Below are 18,931 nucleotides of genomic sequence, written 5' to 3'. Positions count from 1 at the left end.
AGTGACCAAAATATCCTTTTATGTCATTAATTTACATACAAAACGCAATATACTTTACAAGTTCACTCTAAAACTTTACCAAACTACCCTTTCCGTCCTTAATTTACTAATAACAGCAACATGGAATAAAAATGACCAACATAACCTTTTCACATCACATGTACATAACAAAGACAATTACCTTAAACTCAAACAACGATCTAGATACACATACATTAAACTCAAATGAAAATTACCATCATCCTAATACACATACATTAAATCCAAATAACACAAAGAAAAATTCAACACTAATCAATTAGAAGAGCTTTTCCCTTAGAATTTCCTGGATCATCAACACCACCAATTTTCTTGCCTAATTTCAACGTCAAGATTCTCTATGACATTCTTCTCCTTATCTTCTTCAAAATCTCTGAAATTGGTTTAACTCTACCCTACTGAACCTGGACAATAGGAACAACCTCCTAAATTTGAACATTAGCAACAACTTGGACATTAGGAATAACCTCATCAACTTGAACATTAGCACCAACAACCTCCTCACCCACAACACCATCCTCAGCCTCAACAACCTCCTCACCCACAACACCCTCCTCACCTTTATAACTTCTAGGTGGAGTAACTTGCATATACTGACTAAAATCCCATGTGCTACTGGATTTAACATCATTAGGAGTAGCTTGCATATCATTTTGAGTAGTATCCATCTCAATTGGAGTCATTTCAACCTCTTCATGTTGTTGAGGTTCACTTCTACTACCCTACATGACATGATATAATAATGTTAGTTGAAAATCATATGTAAATAAATTTAAATTTGAAATGGTTTTACCTGTCCTGCATTCTGATTCACACAAACTTTTTGTTTCTTCTGTTTCTTCACATTTAACTTTTAGGGTATTCTCTCTGGACAAATGACCTTTTTGTGACTTATCTCCTTGCATATACTACATCTGATTTTCTTTCTAGCCTTAGAAACCCTGTGTTTTCCTTTATTCTCTGTAGTGGATTTCTTCCTGTTAGTAGTTGGCCTACCAGGCATACTTCTACTTATAAGAGGCAATGGTGGAGTATAATTTGTCTCTGGCCACATGTCACTGCCATTCATGGGGGCAATTATGTAACTGTATGCCTTCCTAAATGTGGTGGTGCTATACATGTTGTCTATATAGGGTTCTACATCCTTATTAAGATAGGATATTCTAGCTATAAAATGAGCACATCCATATCCATTCATATACCACAACCTACAAGAACATGTTTTCCTTTCTAAGTCCACCTCATATGCATCTGTTGCTCCCCTAACCTAAAGCTAGTTTAATCTACTAGATAGTATCTGATAATACCTATGATTTTTTTAAGCAAATTCACCTTATCCCTTATCTCTAGACAAATATGATTTCCCCATTGTTGTCCCTTTAATTCCATGTTGTACAATCTGTCCATCATGTACAATCTTAACTCCTCTAACATGGTAATTATGGGCTTCTTCCTGGCATCTACTATTACAACATTATAACTTTCATAGAATCCATTTTCAACCGCATCACAACACCTGCCAGGTTGAAAGAAATCTCTTGACCAAGTATTTGGATCTTTCTCCATGAGATATTGATGGGCATTTGGGTTCAATGTCTCAATTTCCTTAATCAAAACTTTAAAAGCATGCTCAATTGTAGATTTAGATGCTCTCCAAAACATGGTATGATATATGACACCAGTGAATCTCTTCTGCAAAATTTGGCAAATATGTCTAGCATACTGCTTGTGCTCTACATATGGAAGCAACTTTTTAACAACCTCTATTAAACCCTGCATTAATAAGAAGGTTTAAATCAAATTGTTTAAAATAAATATACATGAATTACTATGTAAAATACTAACCTTATGTTGGTCTGCCATTAAACTGAATCCGTTGCCTAAATTCAAGTTTAGATCATTAATGAGAATTTCCAAAAACCACTTCCAATTCTACTTGTTCTTCACACTAACCACTGCCCAAGCAATAGGATATATCTTGTCATTTGCATCCCTCCCAATTACACAAAGCAATTCCCCCTTACAAATACCTTTCAAAAAACATCCATCAAGACCTATTATCCTTCTACACCCTTCCATCCAACCTTGTTTAACTCCTTGAAAACAAACATTGAACTTGCTAAAATATTTCTTTCCATCTGGACCATCCTCCACATCTAGTTTCACAGTTGACCCAGGATTTGTCCTCAAAATCTCATGCCCATATGACCATAACTTACCATAATGTTCAACAAGACTACCTTTAATAAGATTCAGTGCATACTTCTTTGCTCTCCTACATTGACCCATACTAACTTGGATACCAAACTTGGTCATTACCTTTACCCTAATCTTCCTTACACTTAATTTCTGACTCTGTACAATCTCTTTGGTATAGTGACTCCCAATCCATGCATATGTCATCAATGATCCAAACTTGAAGTTCCTAGCATAATTATGATTAGCTTTAAGTGACTTGATTTGGAAACTCTCTTCATCACTCATACAAGAAGCCCTTACTACACCTCACCAAAAGTCTTTTCCTATCATTTTTTAAAAACACAATTGATATCTATTAGCCACAACATAGTTGCACAACATTGATTTTACTGGTCCTGGACCTTTAAATCTCATTCCTAGAATTGGTTTTTGTTTTTTCCATTGTAATAACTCATTAAATATGGAATGAGTTTGGATGTTAGGTTCAAATTCTCTCCCATGATCATCATCTACAATATTGTTATCCTCCTCATCATCAACACATAACTTACTCAAGAAAGGATCATTTGATGTCCTATTCATATGCACTACATCCTCATTAAATTCAAACTCAACATTCCTAAGTTCATCCATGTTATCTTCATTTTCACCATCAATACAAGACTCACGTCCATCATCATCATCATTATCTTCATCATCAAACCACCCATCAACACCAACCCCAATATGATCCACATAAACAGAAATTATACCATATGTTCCATAAGCATCAAAATAAAAGCATCATATTCCATATCATCTGAAATGGGATTAAGCCCTTCCATCAGGGAAATGTCTGGTTCACAGTAGTATTACTTTTTACAATCTTCATGCATGAAACGTTCGAAGAAGGTCACACACTCAGAATAAGTCATTGAAGAAAAGTCAACATCATTGAACATGGTTTTCACACCACCAGTGTGAGAGAAAGGATTACGAGTAAATACCCCTTTGTAGTTGAGTTCCACCATCGTAAACAGTCCATTAGGTTTCGATTGTGCCATTGCTGTGACTTCTTTGATACTTCAGCTCGATCACAAAAATGCTTCACAAACCCTAGCTCAATTTTGTTTACAGTGAAAAATGAAGAAAGAAGTTCGACAACTGAAGATGATAGGTTTTAAGCATCGTATATCATTTATATATTGACGTGGCTTATCTTACGTGTCATCGAATTAGCCAAAAGATAAATATTAGTTGACACATATAAAATGTCAACCAGGAAACCATTTAAAAGCGGGGAAAATGACTAAATTGACAGGTCATATACGAGTTTAGTGGTCTAATGTACCAAAAAAAACTTTAGTGACCAAATTAGACAAATGCCAAAACTTTCATGTGCTACAGTGTCATTCTCCCACTAAACTTTCCTTTAAATCTTCTGAGTAATCATCTTTCATGTGGGGAACTCAGAACCGACTAATATATGCTTTCAATGAGTAGGTGTAAAATTGACTAATAAACAACCGTTAATGACGCTAGAGAGGAGACCTCATAAAGTCCCCCTAGTCTTAGCTATATATGGATTTCAGCTATAAAAAATGGTTATAATTTCTCTTTTAGAGTGATAAATTTAATTACTGCTGCAACGATATGGTAGTTTGAAATATTAATCTAATTACTCAATCATTGTAGTTTAAACCTTTTTAATAGACTAATAGAAAACATAGCTCTCCTAAAAGTTTAGCCTGCTTTTAATTTAGCAAAATTTGCAAGAATGGTCATGTGGTTTATAATTTTTTGTGTTTCGGTCCAAAAATGTTTGTGCTTGCATTACTGGTCCAAAATGATAAATTTTGTGATTTTGGTTCATTCTCAACTTAAAAAGACTATTATACTCCTTATATATATATATATATATATATATATATATATATATATATATATGATTTATTCTAATTGTTCTAGAATTAAAAATACAAAAAAGCCAGTAACAACAATCCCACCCCCACTCCCCTCTCTTTAAAGACGTCAGGTCAAACTCCTCTCTATATCTCTTGCTCAACTATCTAAGACCTAGAATCCGTAACCCCTTCTCTCCGGAAAGTACCTTCGTCTCACTGCCTCCATTCCTATATCCTTCTCCGACTCTTGTTTCCTCTTTCATCTTTTGATACTGGTGAAACCACCACCACCATCACAATTTTCCCCTCCCCTGGTATAGGTGCAACCATGGTAAAGTATGTGATTTGAAATTATGGATGTTACAAGTCGATACCTGTTGACGCATCTCACCAAAAGAAACGTCAAAGGATAACGGAGCCGTCAACTCAGTAACGGCTCAACAAAAGCCCATTACTTGACAAGAGTCGGGAGCGGGCCATAGTCCATAAGCCCCTGCGTTCTAGAGCCTGTAATCTGGCCTCAGGATTGTCCTCCTTTTAGGAGAGAAACTCTCGTTCCAGATAAGTCAAAGGAGTACCAATTGCCCCAGAGCCATAGGTGTAGTGCTCCTTGATCTGCCAACTGCCCGTTCTGCACCAATAACAGACAGCCACCCGCGGGGCACGATCTACCAATCAAAGGCCGCCTCGTCCAGCCATGCCTGAAAAAGTAGAAGATACTGTCGGGGATCTTTCCCCTCGACCACAAGTATAAAAAGGCCCCGTCTCCCCCAAGAGAAAGGATCGACTCTTGAATCTCAGTCTCTTTCTTTCCATAATAGATTTTACCTTAAAGGAACTCACTAACTTGACCGTTGGAGCCTCGTTCCGGGATCACCTCCCGGACGACGTCTGACTATCTCATTTTCTTTGCTGTGATCCTCAAGCTTACCTTTTTTTAACCCTCAAGGAAACGAAGTTAAGCCAAAGACATATCATAACAAATGGTGCCATCCGGGCGTGCACTTACTACCGCACAAACCATCTAAAGACGTTAGGTGCCAGAATGACGGACATAGAATCCATACGACCAGACGGTGGTGACAATAGCCCAGTCAGACCAATGCAGCTCCTCGATGGGAGTGGTCCGTTGACACTGGAAGGGCAACCGCCCACTCATACACCAACAACGCCGGTAGTCGGGTTCGCGGCGGAGTTCATCGCCAGTTTATGACGACCACCACCCGTACAAATAGAACAACCGACCACGACACCTACCACAGTGCCTCAAAGAGTGCCGACCAACCAATAACAAACAACCGCAAATCAACCTCCGACATCATTGCGACCAGTGGGAACCAACACTTGGTCCCCCGTTACCATTCTACCAACCACGCAACTGCCCTCCATAGGTCATCCGTCTTCCCTGATGGCCAACATGTCTCACATTCTTGGGCGATAATTTATTATCTTGGTTATCAAAACACCAACAGACCGTCTCGCGTTCAAGTGGAGAAGCCGTATACGATGGCGTGGTCAATACAGTAGCTGAAACTTGTTGGTTACAAAATATTCTCAGAGAGTTTTTCACTCCCGTAACCAAAGCAACCATTATCTACTGTGATAATGTTAGTGTTGTTTATTTATCTACTAATCCTGTTCAACATCAATGCACCAAACATAGAGATGGATATTCATTTTGTTTGTGAAACGATTCAGATTCCATCATGTCCCTTCCGGTCTTCATTATCCCGATATCTTCACAAAAAGGCTCCCTATTTCTATTTTCACTGACTTTGGTACTAGTTTGAGTTTAAGCTCTAGATCTCCCGCTCAAACTGTCACACCCCCAAACCGGAACGGCGGAAACGTTCGGGGGCGGAGGACGTCATGTACAATATGACAACAATTTCATAATAGTAATCAAATTACAACAACCATGTATTGAAAAAGTATAAGTTTTTACATATGTGTTCAAGTCATTGTATACATGACACCAAAAAGTTGAAAGACATGAGTCAATGAAGTTCCATCTTCTCAAAAATCCATGGATGTACCCGTCTACTGATTTCCTGAGAATACAAGTAGTTTTGAAAAGGTGTCAACAATTAAGTTGGTGAGTTCATAAGCATGTTTGTAATCGAAATCTGTTGTTTATTCCTTAAAAATGTAAGTGTGTTTCCCCAAAAAATCCTATATTTTATGTTGTAATGTGTTGTACTCAAAACATGTAATTGTTATTGTACTCTGAAACGTAGTTTTAATTCACATAAAACCATGAAAAATATGTTTTCTCTGCGCTGGAATAGTATTCTGTGTTTGTACTTGTATGAACATAATATAACTGTAAATATCTGGATTTACCAGCTGTATTTGTAAAATACTGTATTATAGATTTATTATTTAATAAAACTGTGTGAAGTTGTTTACTTATTAATACACTAATTGTATAGTTCAATACCAAATTGTGAGTTATTATAACCATGCTTGATGACCTAAGATGGCCTGAATACGACATTCTTCAGGCGTCGCTATCGGTACGACATTTGTCACCCCAGGCCTGCCGGCCTAACTGTAGCGAATAGTTAAGGTGCAGGATTGTCAGTCCCGTATAGTGTCACACCCCCAAACCAGAATGGCGGAAATGTTCGGGGGCGGAGGATGTCATGCTCAGTATCATAACCATAGTGAAGAAAGTAAACACAACCATCATAAATATAATTTAAAAGGTTACATCGTTTCAAAAGTATATGTTTCCATATAAATTACATATGATGTCAAAATATAGCAAAAGAATCCACGCCTTAGCGTCTTGACTTCAGAAATCTTGTGGTTACCTATTTTTACTGATTACTTGAGAATACAAGTTGTTTTGAAAGAGTATCAACATAAAGCTGGTGAGTTCATAAGCAATTTATGAATGAAAAATGAATGATGTTCCTTTTTGTTTGTTATAGGTTTATGCCCAGAAAATCCAATATTTTCTAAAGGGTTGTTATAGTCTTAACTGAACCAAAACTTAGTATATGTAAGTAAATCGTCATACTTATGTGTGTGTGTGTGGTTTTATATTTAAATAAAACTCCTTAAATCCTTGTGAACTGTATGTTTTGTTAATTTCTCATGTGAGATGTTATAACCATACTAAACTCGAAGACCTCGTACTCGACGTTCCTCAGGCGTCGGAATGTTATGACACTTGTCACCCCAGACCTGGCGGTCTAGCTGTTGCAGGCAGCATAGGGTGCGAGTTTGTCAGACCCAATATAGATCTATACACAACTATCATGCTCTCTCTCCAGGAGATTCTGATTATAACTACAAGACTTTACTGTGGTACTTAAGAGTACCCCGAAGGAGAATGTCTCACAAATTTATTTATTAACAAGTTCACGTAGTGTCTAATGAAATACTTGTTTGTAAGTCGATTGGGTTATTGTTTTCTTTGTCAAACGAAGTGCTCAAACTATATCTATTATAGTTTATCAAAAGTGTGGTGTGTTTGAATGAAACCTTGTTATGCATGTCTTTGTATTTCCGTAAAATGACATTTAAAATATTAAGTGTAAATCGTACACACCTTGCTCAGCATGTTACAAGGTGTGAATAACTCTTAAACATGTACTTGTCAGTTTTACCCTTAACTGTCACTGTTTTTAAAATATTTATAGAAAAATCATTGTAAGTCGAAAACTGAATCCGTAAACTCTGAGTATTTGGAAAAAGAGTCTACTGTATCCATAAATTTTCTTATAATTTTTGGTGGTCTCAAACCAGGGTGAACATGTTCATCTTCACAACCTGGTCCGACTTTGATGCTGCAGTGATAGGCAGTTTTGTAAAAATCACCATAAATTGTAGACAAATCGTATGGAGATGTGCAAGTAGTCATTTTAAAGGTATAAACCTGATATATGTGCATATTAAACAGTTTTTAAAAATATTAAGTTTAAGTTGGGTAAAATAGTTCGTGAACAGGTCACAACTTTTCTGTTGTAAGCTTTCAAGTTAAGTTTTAAGTATATTTTGGTGTTTTAACTTGTATTCCCCCCTGAAAACTAAAGAAAACTTGAAAATGTAGGGGTATGAACTCACATTGAGTGATTTTTTGAAGAGTGGAAGGTTGAAGACAAGGAGTATCAAGTCAAGAACACTTGATGAACACGTGAAAGCTTGGATGATCCTAAGAACGATTTTTGGTGTTAAGATATGAGTCGACGATCCAAGAGTGTTATGAAATTATGGAATAACACTTGAGTTTAGATGGAATACTTACCAAAAAGTGAAGTAATAGCTCAAGAACACTTCCAAAAAGTGGCTGGAAGTAGAGAGAGAATAAGCTTCCTTGTGGGGTAAGAAAAGTGTAAAAGTGTGGAAATGATCAAAGTGAATCAAGAGCTCTTCCAAGGATTTCTTTATATAGATGTGGCTGGAGCAAGTTGCAAAGATGAAAGGATGTTTGCCTTGGTTTGTGTGATGTGGATAGGGTTGGGTTAATGAGGAAGTGACACATGGAGGCAAGTGGGCACACTTGACCCACTTGTGGGGTAAAATATCCTTAGATATTTCTATAAATGGAATAATGAATTTTTAATTAATAAATCCTTGGGAAATAAATAAAATATGAGTTTTGGGGGTTTAAAATGGTAAAAATATGAATTTGGTGAAAAATCCCCTTCAAAAACGTCAAAAACGGGCTTAACAGGCGAAAGTAGTCTAAAACCGGGAAAAAGGAGCGAATCTGCGAGAATCCGAAGTCGGCGCCGAAGGTTCGGTCCCCAGCAGTCATGGACCGAAGGCAATAAAAGCGAAATGGCCCGAAGGCGAAATAGGTCGAGAGGAGGTTCGGTCCGAAGGGGGAGGTTCGGGTTCGGTCCAATACAGCTTCGGTCCTTCAGCAGTTCGATCCAGCAGGTTTCGGTTCTAATAGGGAAGGCTTCGGTTCTAGGAGGGACTTCGGTCCTATAAGGCTGTTTTTCATAAGAACTTCCCGTTTCGAGCGGTTTTTCACCAAGTCAAGTGTCGGGATGACCCGAATGATTCTAAAAAGTTGAGGGAGGTTTTTGGGAGAGATTTGGGAGAGATTTCACATACTTGGAGAGATTTGGGAGAGATTTCACATACTTGGAGAGATTTGGGAGAGATTTAACCTTAGCCATTATTATCGTATAATCTTGTAATGCAAGGTTCGTGAACCCCGTTATGCTTCGTTTATGATTGTTTTAAGTCCCCAAAAGGGTCCATAGTCGTGTTTTGATGCGTTTAACTCCCTTCATAGGGTTTTCACTTTGAAAACACATAGATTCTCCGAGACACTTGGATTCTTGACATACAAATGCACATTTTTATATATAGAATAACTTTTATCATAGAAGTACAAGTTAAGTTGACCGGTTTGACTTTTTGACTTTGCCTTGTTGACTTGAATTTGACGGTTGTCACATTATCCCCCCCTTAGAAGGAATTTCGTCCCGAAATTTGCATTTTGAGTGGGACTTTAAGGGTTGGGGAATAGGTGTGGGTACTTTTGTTTCATTTGGTCCTCACGTTCCCAAGTGAATTCGGGTCCTCGCTTGGCGTTCCACCGGACCTTTACGATGGGAATGCGGCTTTGTTTCGTCGATTTGACCTCTCATTCCACGATTTCAACAGGTTCCTCTACAAAGTGGAGGTTATCATTGATCTCAATTTATTCCAAAGGAATGACAAGGGTCTCATCAGACAAACATTTCTTCAGGTTTGACACATGAAAGGTAGGATGAACGTGATTGAGTTCCTGTGATAATCGTAGCCTGTATGCCACCGGACCAATCCTGGCGAGGATTTTGAATGGTCCGATATACCTTGGATTTAGTTTCCCACGTTTTCCGAAACATATTAATCCCTTCCAAGGTGATACTTTTAGAAGTACTCGATCCCCAACTTGGAACTCCAAAGGTTTTCTTCTCTTATCCGCGTAGCTCTTTTGTCGGTCTTGCGAAGCCTTCATTCGTTCTCGAATTTGGACGATCTTATCGGTTGTTTCCCTTATGATCTCTGGGCCAGTGAGTGCGCTGTTAGGGACTTGCCCTCTTGCTAGTTGCGTATCGCCCACCTCAGCCCAGCACAAGGGTGATCTGTACTTACGGCCATAAAGGGCTTCGAACGGAGCAACTTTGATGCTAGTGTGATAACTATTATTGTATGAGAATTCGATAAGAGGTAAATGGACATCCCATACCTTACCAAATTCTATCACACAAGCTCTTAGCATGTCCTCTAACGTCTGAATGGTTCTTTCACTCTGCCCGTCAGTCTGTGGGTGGTAGGCTGTACTCATGTCCAACCTAGTTCCCGTAGACTTCTGCAGTGACTGCCAGAACCGTGAGGTGAACCGACTATCTCTATCGGAGATAATAGATATCGGTACTCCGTGAAGGCGCACTATTTCTTTAATGTAGATCCTTGTCAGTTTCTCCATTTTGTCTGTCTCTTTTATTGGTAGGAAGTGTGCGGATTTGGTTAATCTGTCGACGATTACCTAAATGGTGTCAAGTCCACCCGTTGTCTTGGGTAACTTGGTAATGAATCCATCGTAATCCGCTCCCACTTCCACTCGGGTATCTCTGGTTGTTGAAGTAGTCCCGAGGGCTTTTGATACTCTACCTTAACCTTGGCGCAAGTCAGGCACTTGCCCACAAAGGTAGCTATTTCGGCTTTCATGTTTGGCCACCAATACAACTTCTTGAGGTCTAAGTACATCTTGTCTGAGCCGGGATGCACAGAGTAGCGAGTTTTATGAGCTTCGTTCATGACAACGTCCCTGAATCCACCAAATTTTGGTGTCCAGATCCGGTTCATGAGACAACGAAGCCCGTCATCCCTGACTTCAAGATTTTTGTCCATGCCTCTCAACGCTTCACCTGTCACGTTTTCTGGCTTCAAGGCTTCTTCCTGAGCCTATTTGATATGTGCGGACATGTGGGAATGGATGGTCATGGTTAACGCCTTTACTCGGTGGCCCGAGTATTCTTTTCTGCTTAAGGCGTCTGCAACCACGTTGGCTTTTCCGGGGTGATAACGAATCTCACATTCGTAATCGCTTAGTAATTCCACCCATCGCCTTTGTCTCATGTTGAGTTCTTTTTGGTTGAGGATATGCTGAAGGCTTTTGTGATCGGTGAAGATGGTGCACTTAGTGCCGTAGAGGTAATGTCTCCAGATTTTTAGGGCGAAAACTACTACTCCTAATTCAAGATCGTGTGTCATATAGTTTACCTCGTGCGTCTTCAGCTGTCTTGAGGTGTAGGCAGTGACCTTTCCTCGTTGCATCAACACACATCCTAGACCTTGGTTTGATGCATCGCAATAAACCACAAAGTCCTCTATTCCATCTGGTAAGGACAAGATCGGAGCACTGCACAAAGTTCGTTTCAGTGTTTGGAACGCAACCTCTTGCTTATCCCCCAGACGAAGGTCACTCCTTTTTGAGTCAAGGTGGTGATTGGTTTTGCGATTTTGGAGAAGTTTTGAATGAACCTTCGATAGTAACCGACGAGTCCTAAAAATTGTCGGATTTCTGTGGGTGTTCTTGGTGCTGCCCAGCTTTCGATTGCCTTGATCTTTGAAGGGTCCACATGGATTCCTTCCTTGCTGACTACATGTCCGAGGAAATTCACCTCTCGAATCCAGAACTCACACTTTGAGAACTTTGCGTATAATTTCTCCGCCCTCAGCGTCTCCAGGACTCGACGTAAATGCTGGCTGTGTTCTTCCTTACTTCGGGAGTAGACTAGTATATCATCGATGAAAACAATCATGAAATTGACTAAGTAAGGTCGACACACCCTATTCATCAGGTCCATAAACGCCGCGGGTGCATTTGTTAAGCCGAAAGGTATTACTACAAATTCGTAGTGACCATAGCGCGTTCTGAAAGTTGTCTTGGGAATATCCTCCTCTTGAACTCGTAGTTGATGGTACCCAGATCTAAGGTCAATCTTCGAGAAGAAACTTGCCCCTTGAAGCTGGTCGAAGAGGTCATCGATTCGAGGCAAAGGGTATCGGTTTTTAATGGTGAGTTTGTTTAATTCACGGTAGTCAATGGACATGCAGAACGATCCGTCCTTCTTCTTGACGAACAAAACCGGTGCTCCCCAAGGCGAGAAGCTTGGTCTAATGAAACCTTTGCTCAACAGTTCGTTCAGTTGACTGGACAGTTCCTGCATTTCGGTCGGGGCTAGGCGATATGGCGACTTGGCTACGGGGGTAGCTCCAGGAATTAAGTCGATTCGGAATTCGACTTGCCGAGGAGGGGGCACTCCTGGAAGGTCTTCCGAGAATACATCGGGGAAATTGCAGACCTCCGGAATGTCCTTAATATCTTTTACTCCTTGTCCCTTGTCTACGACGTGGGCTAGGAAGGCGTGGTACTCCTTGCGGAGATACTTTTGAGCCTTGACACAAGAGATGATCTGAAAGTTTGAACTAGATTTATCGCCATAGACAACGGGAGTTTTGCCACTCGGCAGATTAAGGCGAACAGCCTTTTCGTGACATAGGATTTCAGCATGGTGAGGGCATAACCAATCCATGCCAATGATAACATCAAAACTTTTTATGGTGACCGGCATAAGGTCGATTTGGAAAGAGTGATTGTTTAAGGTGAGGGTACACCCGGTGTAAATGTCGTTAGTGTTCTCTGTTTTTCCGTTAGCCATTTCTACGGTGAATGTGTCTTTTAGTGTTTGTGGTGTTTGATTAAGCAAGCGTTTAAATTGGTGGCTCACGAAGCTTTTCTCCGCGCCACTATCGAAAAGAATGCATGCGTATGTATTGTTGAGGAGGAACATACCAGTAACCACTGTTGGATCTGCGACGGCTTCCTCATGACCTATCGCCAGAACTCTGCCCACTTCGCCGGGGTTGGGGTTTCTTGCTTTTGGGCGGTTACGCTTGAAGTGTCCTGCTTCTCCACATCCATAGCAGGTTCGGCTGGCTCCGGCATTGACAGCTTATGCGTTCGGTTGGGCCGGAGTTCTACAAAACCGGGCGGTGTGCCCCTTTTTGTTATAGTTGGTGCAATGCATTTCACGGCATGCACCGTTGTGGTGATAGCTGCACTTGTTGCACTGGAGTAGGTTCCCGGCGTATTGCCTTATCGGAGTTGGGTTGGTAGTGTTTGTGGCAGCGTGCACAGCAACCACTTGTTGTTTCTTGGCAGGGTATTGAGTAGGCTGGCCCTTCTTCTTGTCCCCGAACTTCCTTTTGTTGTTTCCCCCTTTTGCTTGCTCGGAGGTGGTCGTTACAGTGCCATGGCTGGCTTTATGGTCGATGAGTTGCTGTGCCAGTTCCTTGGCACTGTCAAAGGTAATTGGCTTTGAGGACAATACATTTCCTTAAACTTGGGAAGATAGTCCCCATATGTACCTTTCCACATTCTTGCTTTCAGTAGGAACCATCCCGGGACACATCATGGCTAGATCGCTGAACCTTGAGGTGTACGACAGGATGTCAGAGCCCGTCATTTTGAGACCCCAAAATTCTTCTTCCAGCTTCTGTATCTCACCCCTGGGGCAGTACTCCTTCATTAACATGGTTTTCAGATCTTCCCATGTTATCGCATTAGCCACCGGGAGCGTTAGTGCCTTGACGTGGCGCTTCCACCTGGTGAGGGCTCTTTCGGAGAATGTGCATGAAGCAAATATGACCTTGCTTGCTTCAGGGCATGCGCATATTTCGAAAATGGTCTCGGTTTTCTCGAACCATTGTAGCAACGCTATGACACCTCCGCTTCCGTTGAAGGTTTTGGGCTTGTCGTTAGTAAAGTCTTTGTAGGTACACTCTCTCGAGCGTCCTGGCCGTCCCCGTTATTAGAATTTGAGGCACCACTACCCGCACCTCCTGAATTACTGGGGTTGATTTGGGCTATCGCGACTGCCACTGCGGCCGTCACGGCAGCCTGGAACATTGCTGGGTCGAACTGAGGGGGCGGTGGTGGTGGCAGTGGTGCAGCTCCTACGGCGCCGCCGCGTCTAGGATTTCTACGAGGTGGCATTTTCTGCCATATCAAGAATGAAAAGACAATAAGTCTTGGATAATACTCACAAGTCGAGAGTTTAAAACTAAACATTATTAGTTCTTTATATGCATCATGATTCCGACTCGTAAAGATTTTGTATGAATCCATTCATACTAGAGGTCTATAGATAATGAAACATAGACTTTATGAATGCTGATAGATTTGATTCACATGAGATGTCTGTAATAGAATCCATACCGGGCCCATTCATCAATCGTTCGATGTATAATAGTTATATATAATTAAGATTTAAATAAACTTTCGAATCTAATGGGTCTGCCCTGGGCCCACAACCAAACAAGGAACATGATCCAAGGCGGAACCACCGTTTCTAGGTCGACATGGTCTTAATCATATATAACTTTGATTTATCATCAAACGATCATAAATCGGACACCAGTAAATTTAATCTGAAAACAATCGATGTTATGAACTTAATGTAATAAAGCAAATAGCGTATCAATTTCATTGATATAACTTAGTATACAATATTGGGGAAATTTTGACCCTACAAGGGGTCTATGCTACATCAATGCATGGGAAAATTTTGACCGCCTACTAATCTCGGAAGTGTAAACACTTAAATCGCGAGATCGGACATAAAATACTAGAAAATAATAGTAATATTTATCCGCAAAACTAGATTAAACTGGAGCGAGCAGTGCAACACTACTTGCGGTGGTTGAAGCTCTGAGGATTACGAAGTGTAGACACGAAGTTCCTCATTTCGGTTCTGGATTCTACCGCTTGGCGCTCTGCTTCTGCCAGACGTCCTTCTAGAGTGGCTCGGTGTTCTCGGAGTTCTTGCACTTCAGCTCGGGTTGCAGCCATTTCTCGTCGAAGGAGCTCGGTGCGGTCTCGAGTCCGATCGTGGTCGTCATCCAACCAACGAATGCGAACGGAGTTGACTTGGCTGGTGGCACCAACTTCCATGAGATGTCGGGTGTTAACTCTTGTTTGTTCTTCGTGGCGTGTGACACGGTGAACTATGACAGGGAGGGCTCGGTCGGCTGACCCTCCTCTGCTGAGATCGTAGAAACCTCGTTGCATGCCATAGGGAGGTCGTTGATGTTGCTCTCGGCTCCATCGATGTATAGTTTCGGCCCATTGGGGCGTCGGGCCCTGGAAGTGTTGCGGAGGAATAGGGGCAGGGTGTGGATTGTAAACTTCAGGTTCGGAGTCGGTTCCATCTGAGTCTTCTTCCTATTCACCTTCTACGGATTCTTCCTCTTCCATGGGTTCCTCATCCTCCATGGGCTCTTCTTCGGGTTCTTCCTCTGGGTCTTCCACAATCCAACCGACATTCCCTTGGTTGGGAAAGTAGGGATCACCTGGTAAGTGGAATCCTGCCATTGTGCCTGTACGAGAATAGGGATAAGAAGGATATTGCGAGAACTTTTGGGAAAGAAGTTAGTTATCGCAATTTATAATGTGCTTATTACGGTTTTTGAGTTAAAATACTCCTATACTATTTTTATGTTTGATTTCCGAAGTTTTTGGTAAGTTGAAGACTTGTTGCTCATCATGATCCTTCTTCGGCATACATTGATCCTACCTTGGCTAAATATAGTTGATCAGACTATATTCATCCAAGATCTGACTACATACCCCGAAGCTGAATCATGGTGTTAAACTTGTCTTGATACTTTTATGTTATTGCCATTATGATACTGAATTAGTATGTGCGATTGTGCGAATACTTTTATAAAAATATTAATTTTTTTATTTTAAAGTATTTTTGAAAAGCTACGCAGAGAATTTTGTCCTGTTGTATTTATAGTTTGTATATCTTACGTGGTTCGATATACTTAGTTCACTATAAACAAAGCTCTGATACCAATCTGTCACACCCCCAAACCAGAACGACGGAATCGTTCGGGGGCGGAAGACTTCATGCTCAGTATCATAACCATAGTGAAGAAAGTAAACACAACCATCATAAATATAATTTAAAAGGTTACATCGTTTCAAAAGTATATGTTTCCATGTAAATTACATATGATGTCAAAATATAGCAAAAGAATCCACGCCTTAGCGTCTTGACTTCAGAAATCTTGTGGTTACCTGTTTTTATTGATTACCTGAGAATACAAGTTGTTTTGAAAGAGTATCAGCATAAAGCTGGTGAGTTCATAAGCAATTTATGAATAAAAAATGAATGATGTTCCTTTTTGTTTGTTACAAGTTTATGCCCAGAAAATCCAATATTTTCTAAAGGGTTGTTATAGTCTTAACTGAACCAAAACTTAGTATATGTAAGTAAATCGTCATACTTATGTGTGTGTGTGTGGTTTTATATTTAAATAAATGTGACAACCCGAAGCTTTCATCTTGTGCTAATATTCAAATCAATTGAAGTTAGACTCGTTCTTACTACTTTCTAGCTTTATTTTGAGTCATTTGGGTGTTCTAAACCTAGTAGATGCTAGTTAGAAGTTTGGATTGGAATCCCGCAAGCTCACCCGACACAAAAATTGGCCAAACACTCCAACATAAGGAGTGTACGGTCGTACACCTGGGTGTGCGGCCGCACACCCCTCCTCCGGCAGCACACACTCACCTGGCAGCACTCTCATGCCTATATGATAGAGTCTTGGCCTTCATTCCACCCTTTTTCACCCTCCTAGTCAAGAACTCGTTTTTCTCTTAAGTGGCTCCCAATTTTCAGCTAGATCTTCGAGTGGTAAGTGTTTTTACCCTTTGATTCGTTTATTTCTTACTCCATCTAGCTTAAATCACTGATTTCATCCATGAAATCACCTCGTTTTAGTGAATCTTCAAGTGTTCTTCAAGAACACCAAGAACACCTACTAAGTTCTTGGGCTCCAAACACCCCCATACGCTTTTACACTGTAAGTACCCTACTCCTACATGTGTTTAGCTATATTAGAGCCTTGTTAAAAGCCCCAAAACTCGATCTGAAAGGAGTGTGTGGCCGCACACCTTCATGTGGCCGTACACCCCTTATTTTGGTGCTTTAAGGCCTCAAACTCAAGTAGTATTCTAGCACATGATCAAGGACACTTAGGGGGACAAGATACGAACTTAGAAATATCTTTTGGAACATTTTTGCTAGGAGTGTGTGGCCGCACACACCATGGCCACACACACTTGGCCGCACACACCAAGTGTAACCGCACACACACTTTTAAGGGTCCAAAATAGCAACAAACTCCCAATCCGGCTAAGAAATGGCCAAAACACCTTCTTAGGATCATCACAAAGGCTTGGAAAATCGGTTTGGACACCCTTCTATGGGAGTGTACGGTCGCAAACAGGCCTGGCCGCACACTCTGGCCGCACACCTGGCCGCACACACATAAAAGTTGAGTTTGGTGGCCTTACACTCAAATCTAAGACCCTACACTCATTTAGGGACTTCCATAGGCGTTTGTAACACTTATTTCTAAGTGTTTCCATGTCCCTAAGGCATGTCCATGTGCCTATTAGTGGTTATATACCCTAAGTAAATTCATATACGTGTTAATACATGTAAAATAGGGTTCGTTTGTGCTCAAGACTCCAATTGACACCCGACGATCCTATATCGATCTTTCATTCAAGTTACTCACTGCAGGTGAGTTCATACCCCTTAATCAACCTTTTAAATGATTTTAAATGCTTTTAGGGGGGGGGGAATACAAGTTGAAACATTCTAGCCATTGTTTTAATCACATATGATTAATGACTAGAACAAACAGAAAGATTTACTATTACTTTCAAGTTGTTATCAAACTTATGGATTTCAAGCATTTCAAAACCTTTTATTAAACTCTTTTAAATGCTAAAACTGTTTTCAAATTCTTTTAAACTTACATTCTTGCCAAACTCATATCTATACAGTTATATTTATATAAGTAAGGTTTGAAGGACTTAGGACTGATAGCTCACCTTATTTCCTGTTCCTTGTTTGGTTGTGGACTTAGGGTATCCTGTTATTTGTTCGAATGTCGTGGAAATCTTAGTTATATATCGTATATACCTGTGTGGATATAAAAGCTTTTACTACAGTTCAGTACCTTTGTGTAACAAAGGCATACAAACAACATTTCTATTTAACTATAATAGGTATAGTTAAGGGATTACTACTCACTATTACTATTACAACGACACATACGGGATTCAGCACGGTTATGAGTCATTACATACACACTATAATGAGAAACCATATTATACACTATACAAGGGAACACAGTATACACTATACAAGGGAACATACTATACGCTATACAAGGGAATATACTATATACTGGCACAGAGAAAGCATCACTACACTATGGTTTACTACACAAACATTTGAACACTATAAACAGAATGTGACATACTACTTCTTGATACGACACTTCATTGTGGTATCACTTTGTAACTAGAGTCTCCTGGAGGGAGAGCGAGCATTGTGTGTATAGATCTATACGGGACAGACACTACCACACCCTGACTGCTAGCTACAGTCCCAACCGATAAGGCCAAGGGGTGAGAGAATGTTACCTCACTACATATGACACCGGAGGGTCATCGGTTATTCAGCCGTCGATCAGCATGGTTACATACGAGTTCACATTCAAACCTTTAATTAACCAATTAAGAGTTAAAGGCAAAACAGACTTTTCGAGGCGTATTGTTCATTTAATACCACCTGGAGTCTGCATTTTCATTTTCTTTAGACTCCCCGAGGTGTACTGTACATTTAGTACTACCTGGAGTCTATATTTCATCACCTTATAACCAGCAGTGTCACTGCTGAGGTAAAACATTATTTTCCTATGACATT

At 40.4% G+C, this 18,931-nt stretch overlaps 1 protein-coding gene across 1 annotated transcript; it reads right to left on the bottom strand.

The window, feature by feature from the left end:
• Positions 1 to 464: 464 nt before the first annotated feature.
• Positions 465 to 2,355, bottom strand: LOC145139874 (uncharacterized). Its single transcript, XM_079073550.1, has 5 exons — positions 2,070 to 2,355; positions 1,885 to 1,919; positions 1,347 to 1,812; positions 920 to 1,206; positions 465 to 761 (listed from the first exon to the last, which is right to left on the bottom strand). The coding sequence occupies exons 1-5, from the start codon at positions 2,353 to 2,355 to the stop codon at positions 465 to 467; spliced, it is 1,371 nt and encodes a 456-aa protein (XP_078929676.1).
• Positions 2,356 to 18,931: the final 16,576 nt, after the last annotated feature.

The sequence above is a fragment of the Lactuca virosa genome, chromosome 9 (genome assembly GCF_052849685.1).
Source record: "Lactuca virosa cultivar CGN04683 chromosome 9, Lactuca_virosa_CGN04683_v6, whole genome shotgun sequence".
Taxonomy (NCBI): Eukaryota; Viridiplantae; Streptophyta; class Magnoliopsida; order Asterales; family Asteraceae; genus Lactuca; species Lactuca virosa.
This window is presented reverse-complemented; position numbering and strand designations above follow the sequence as displayed.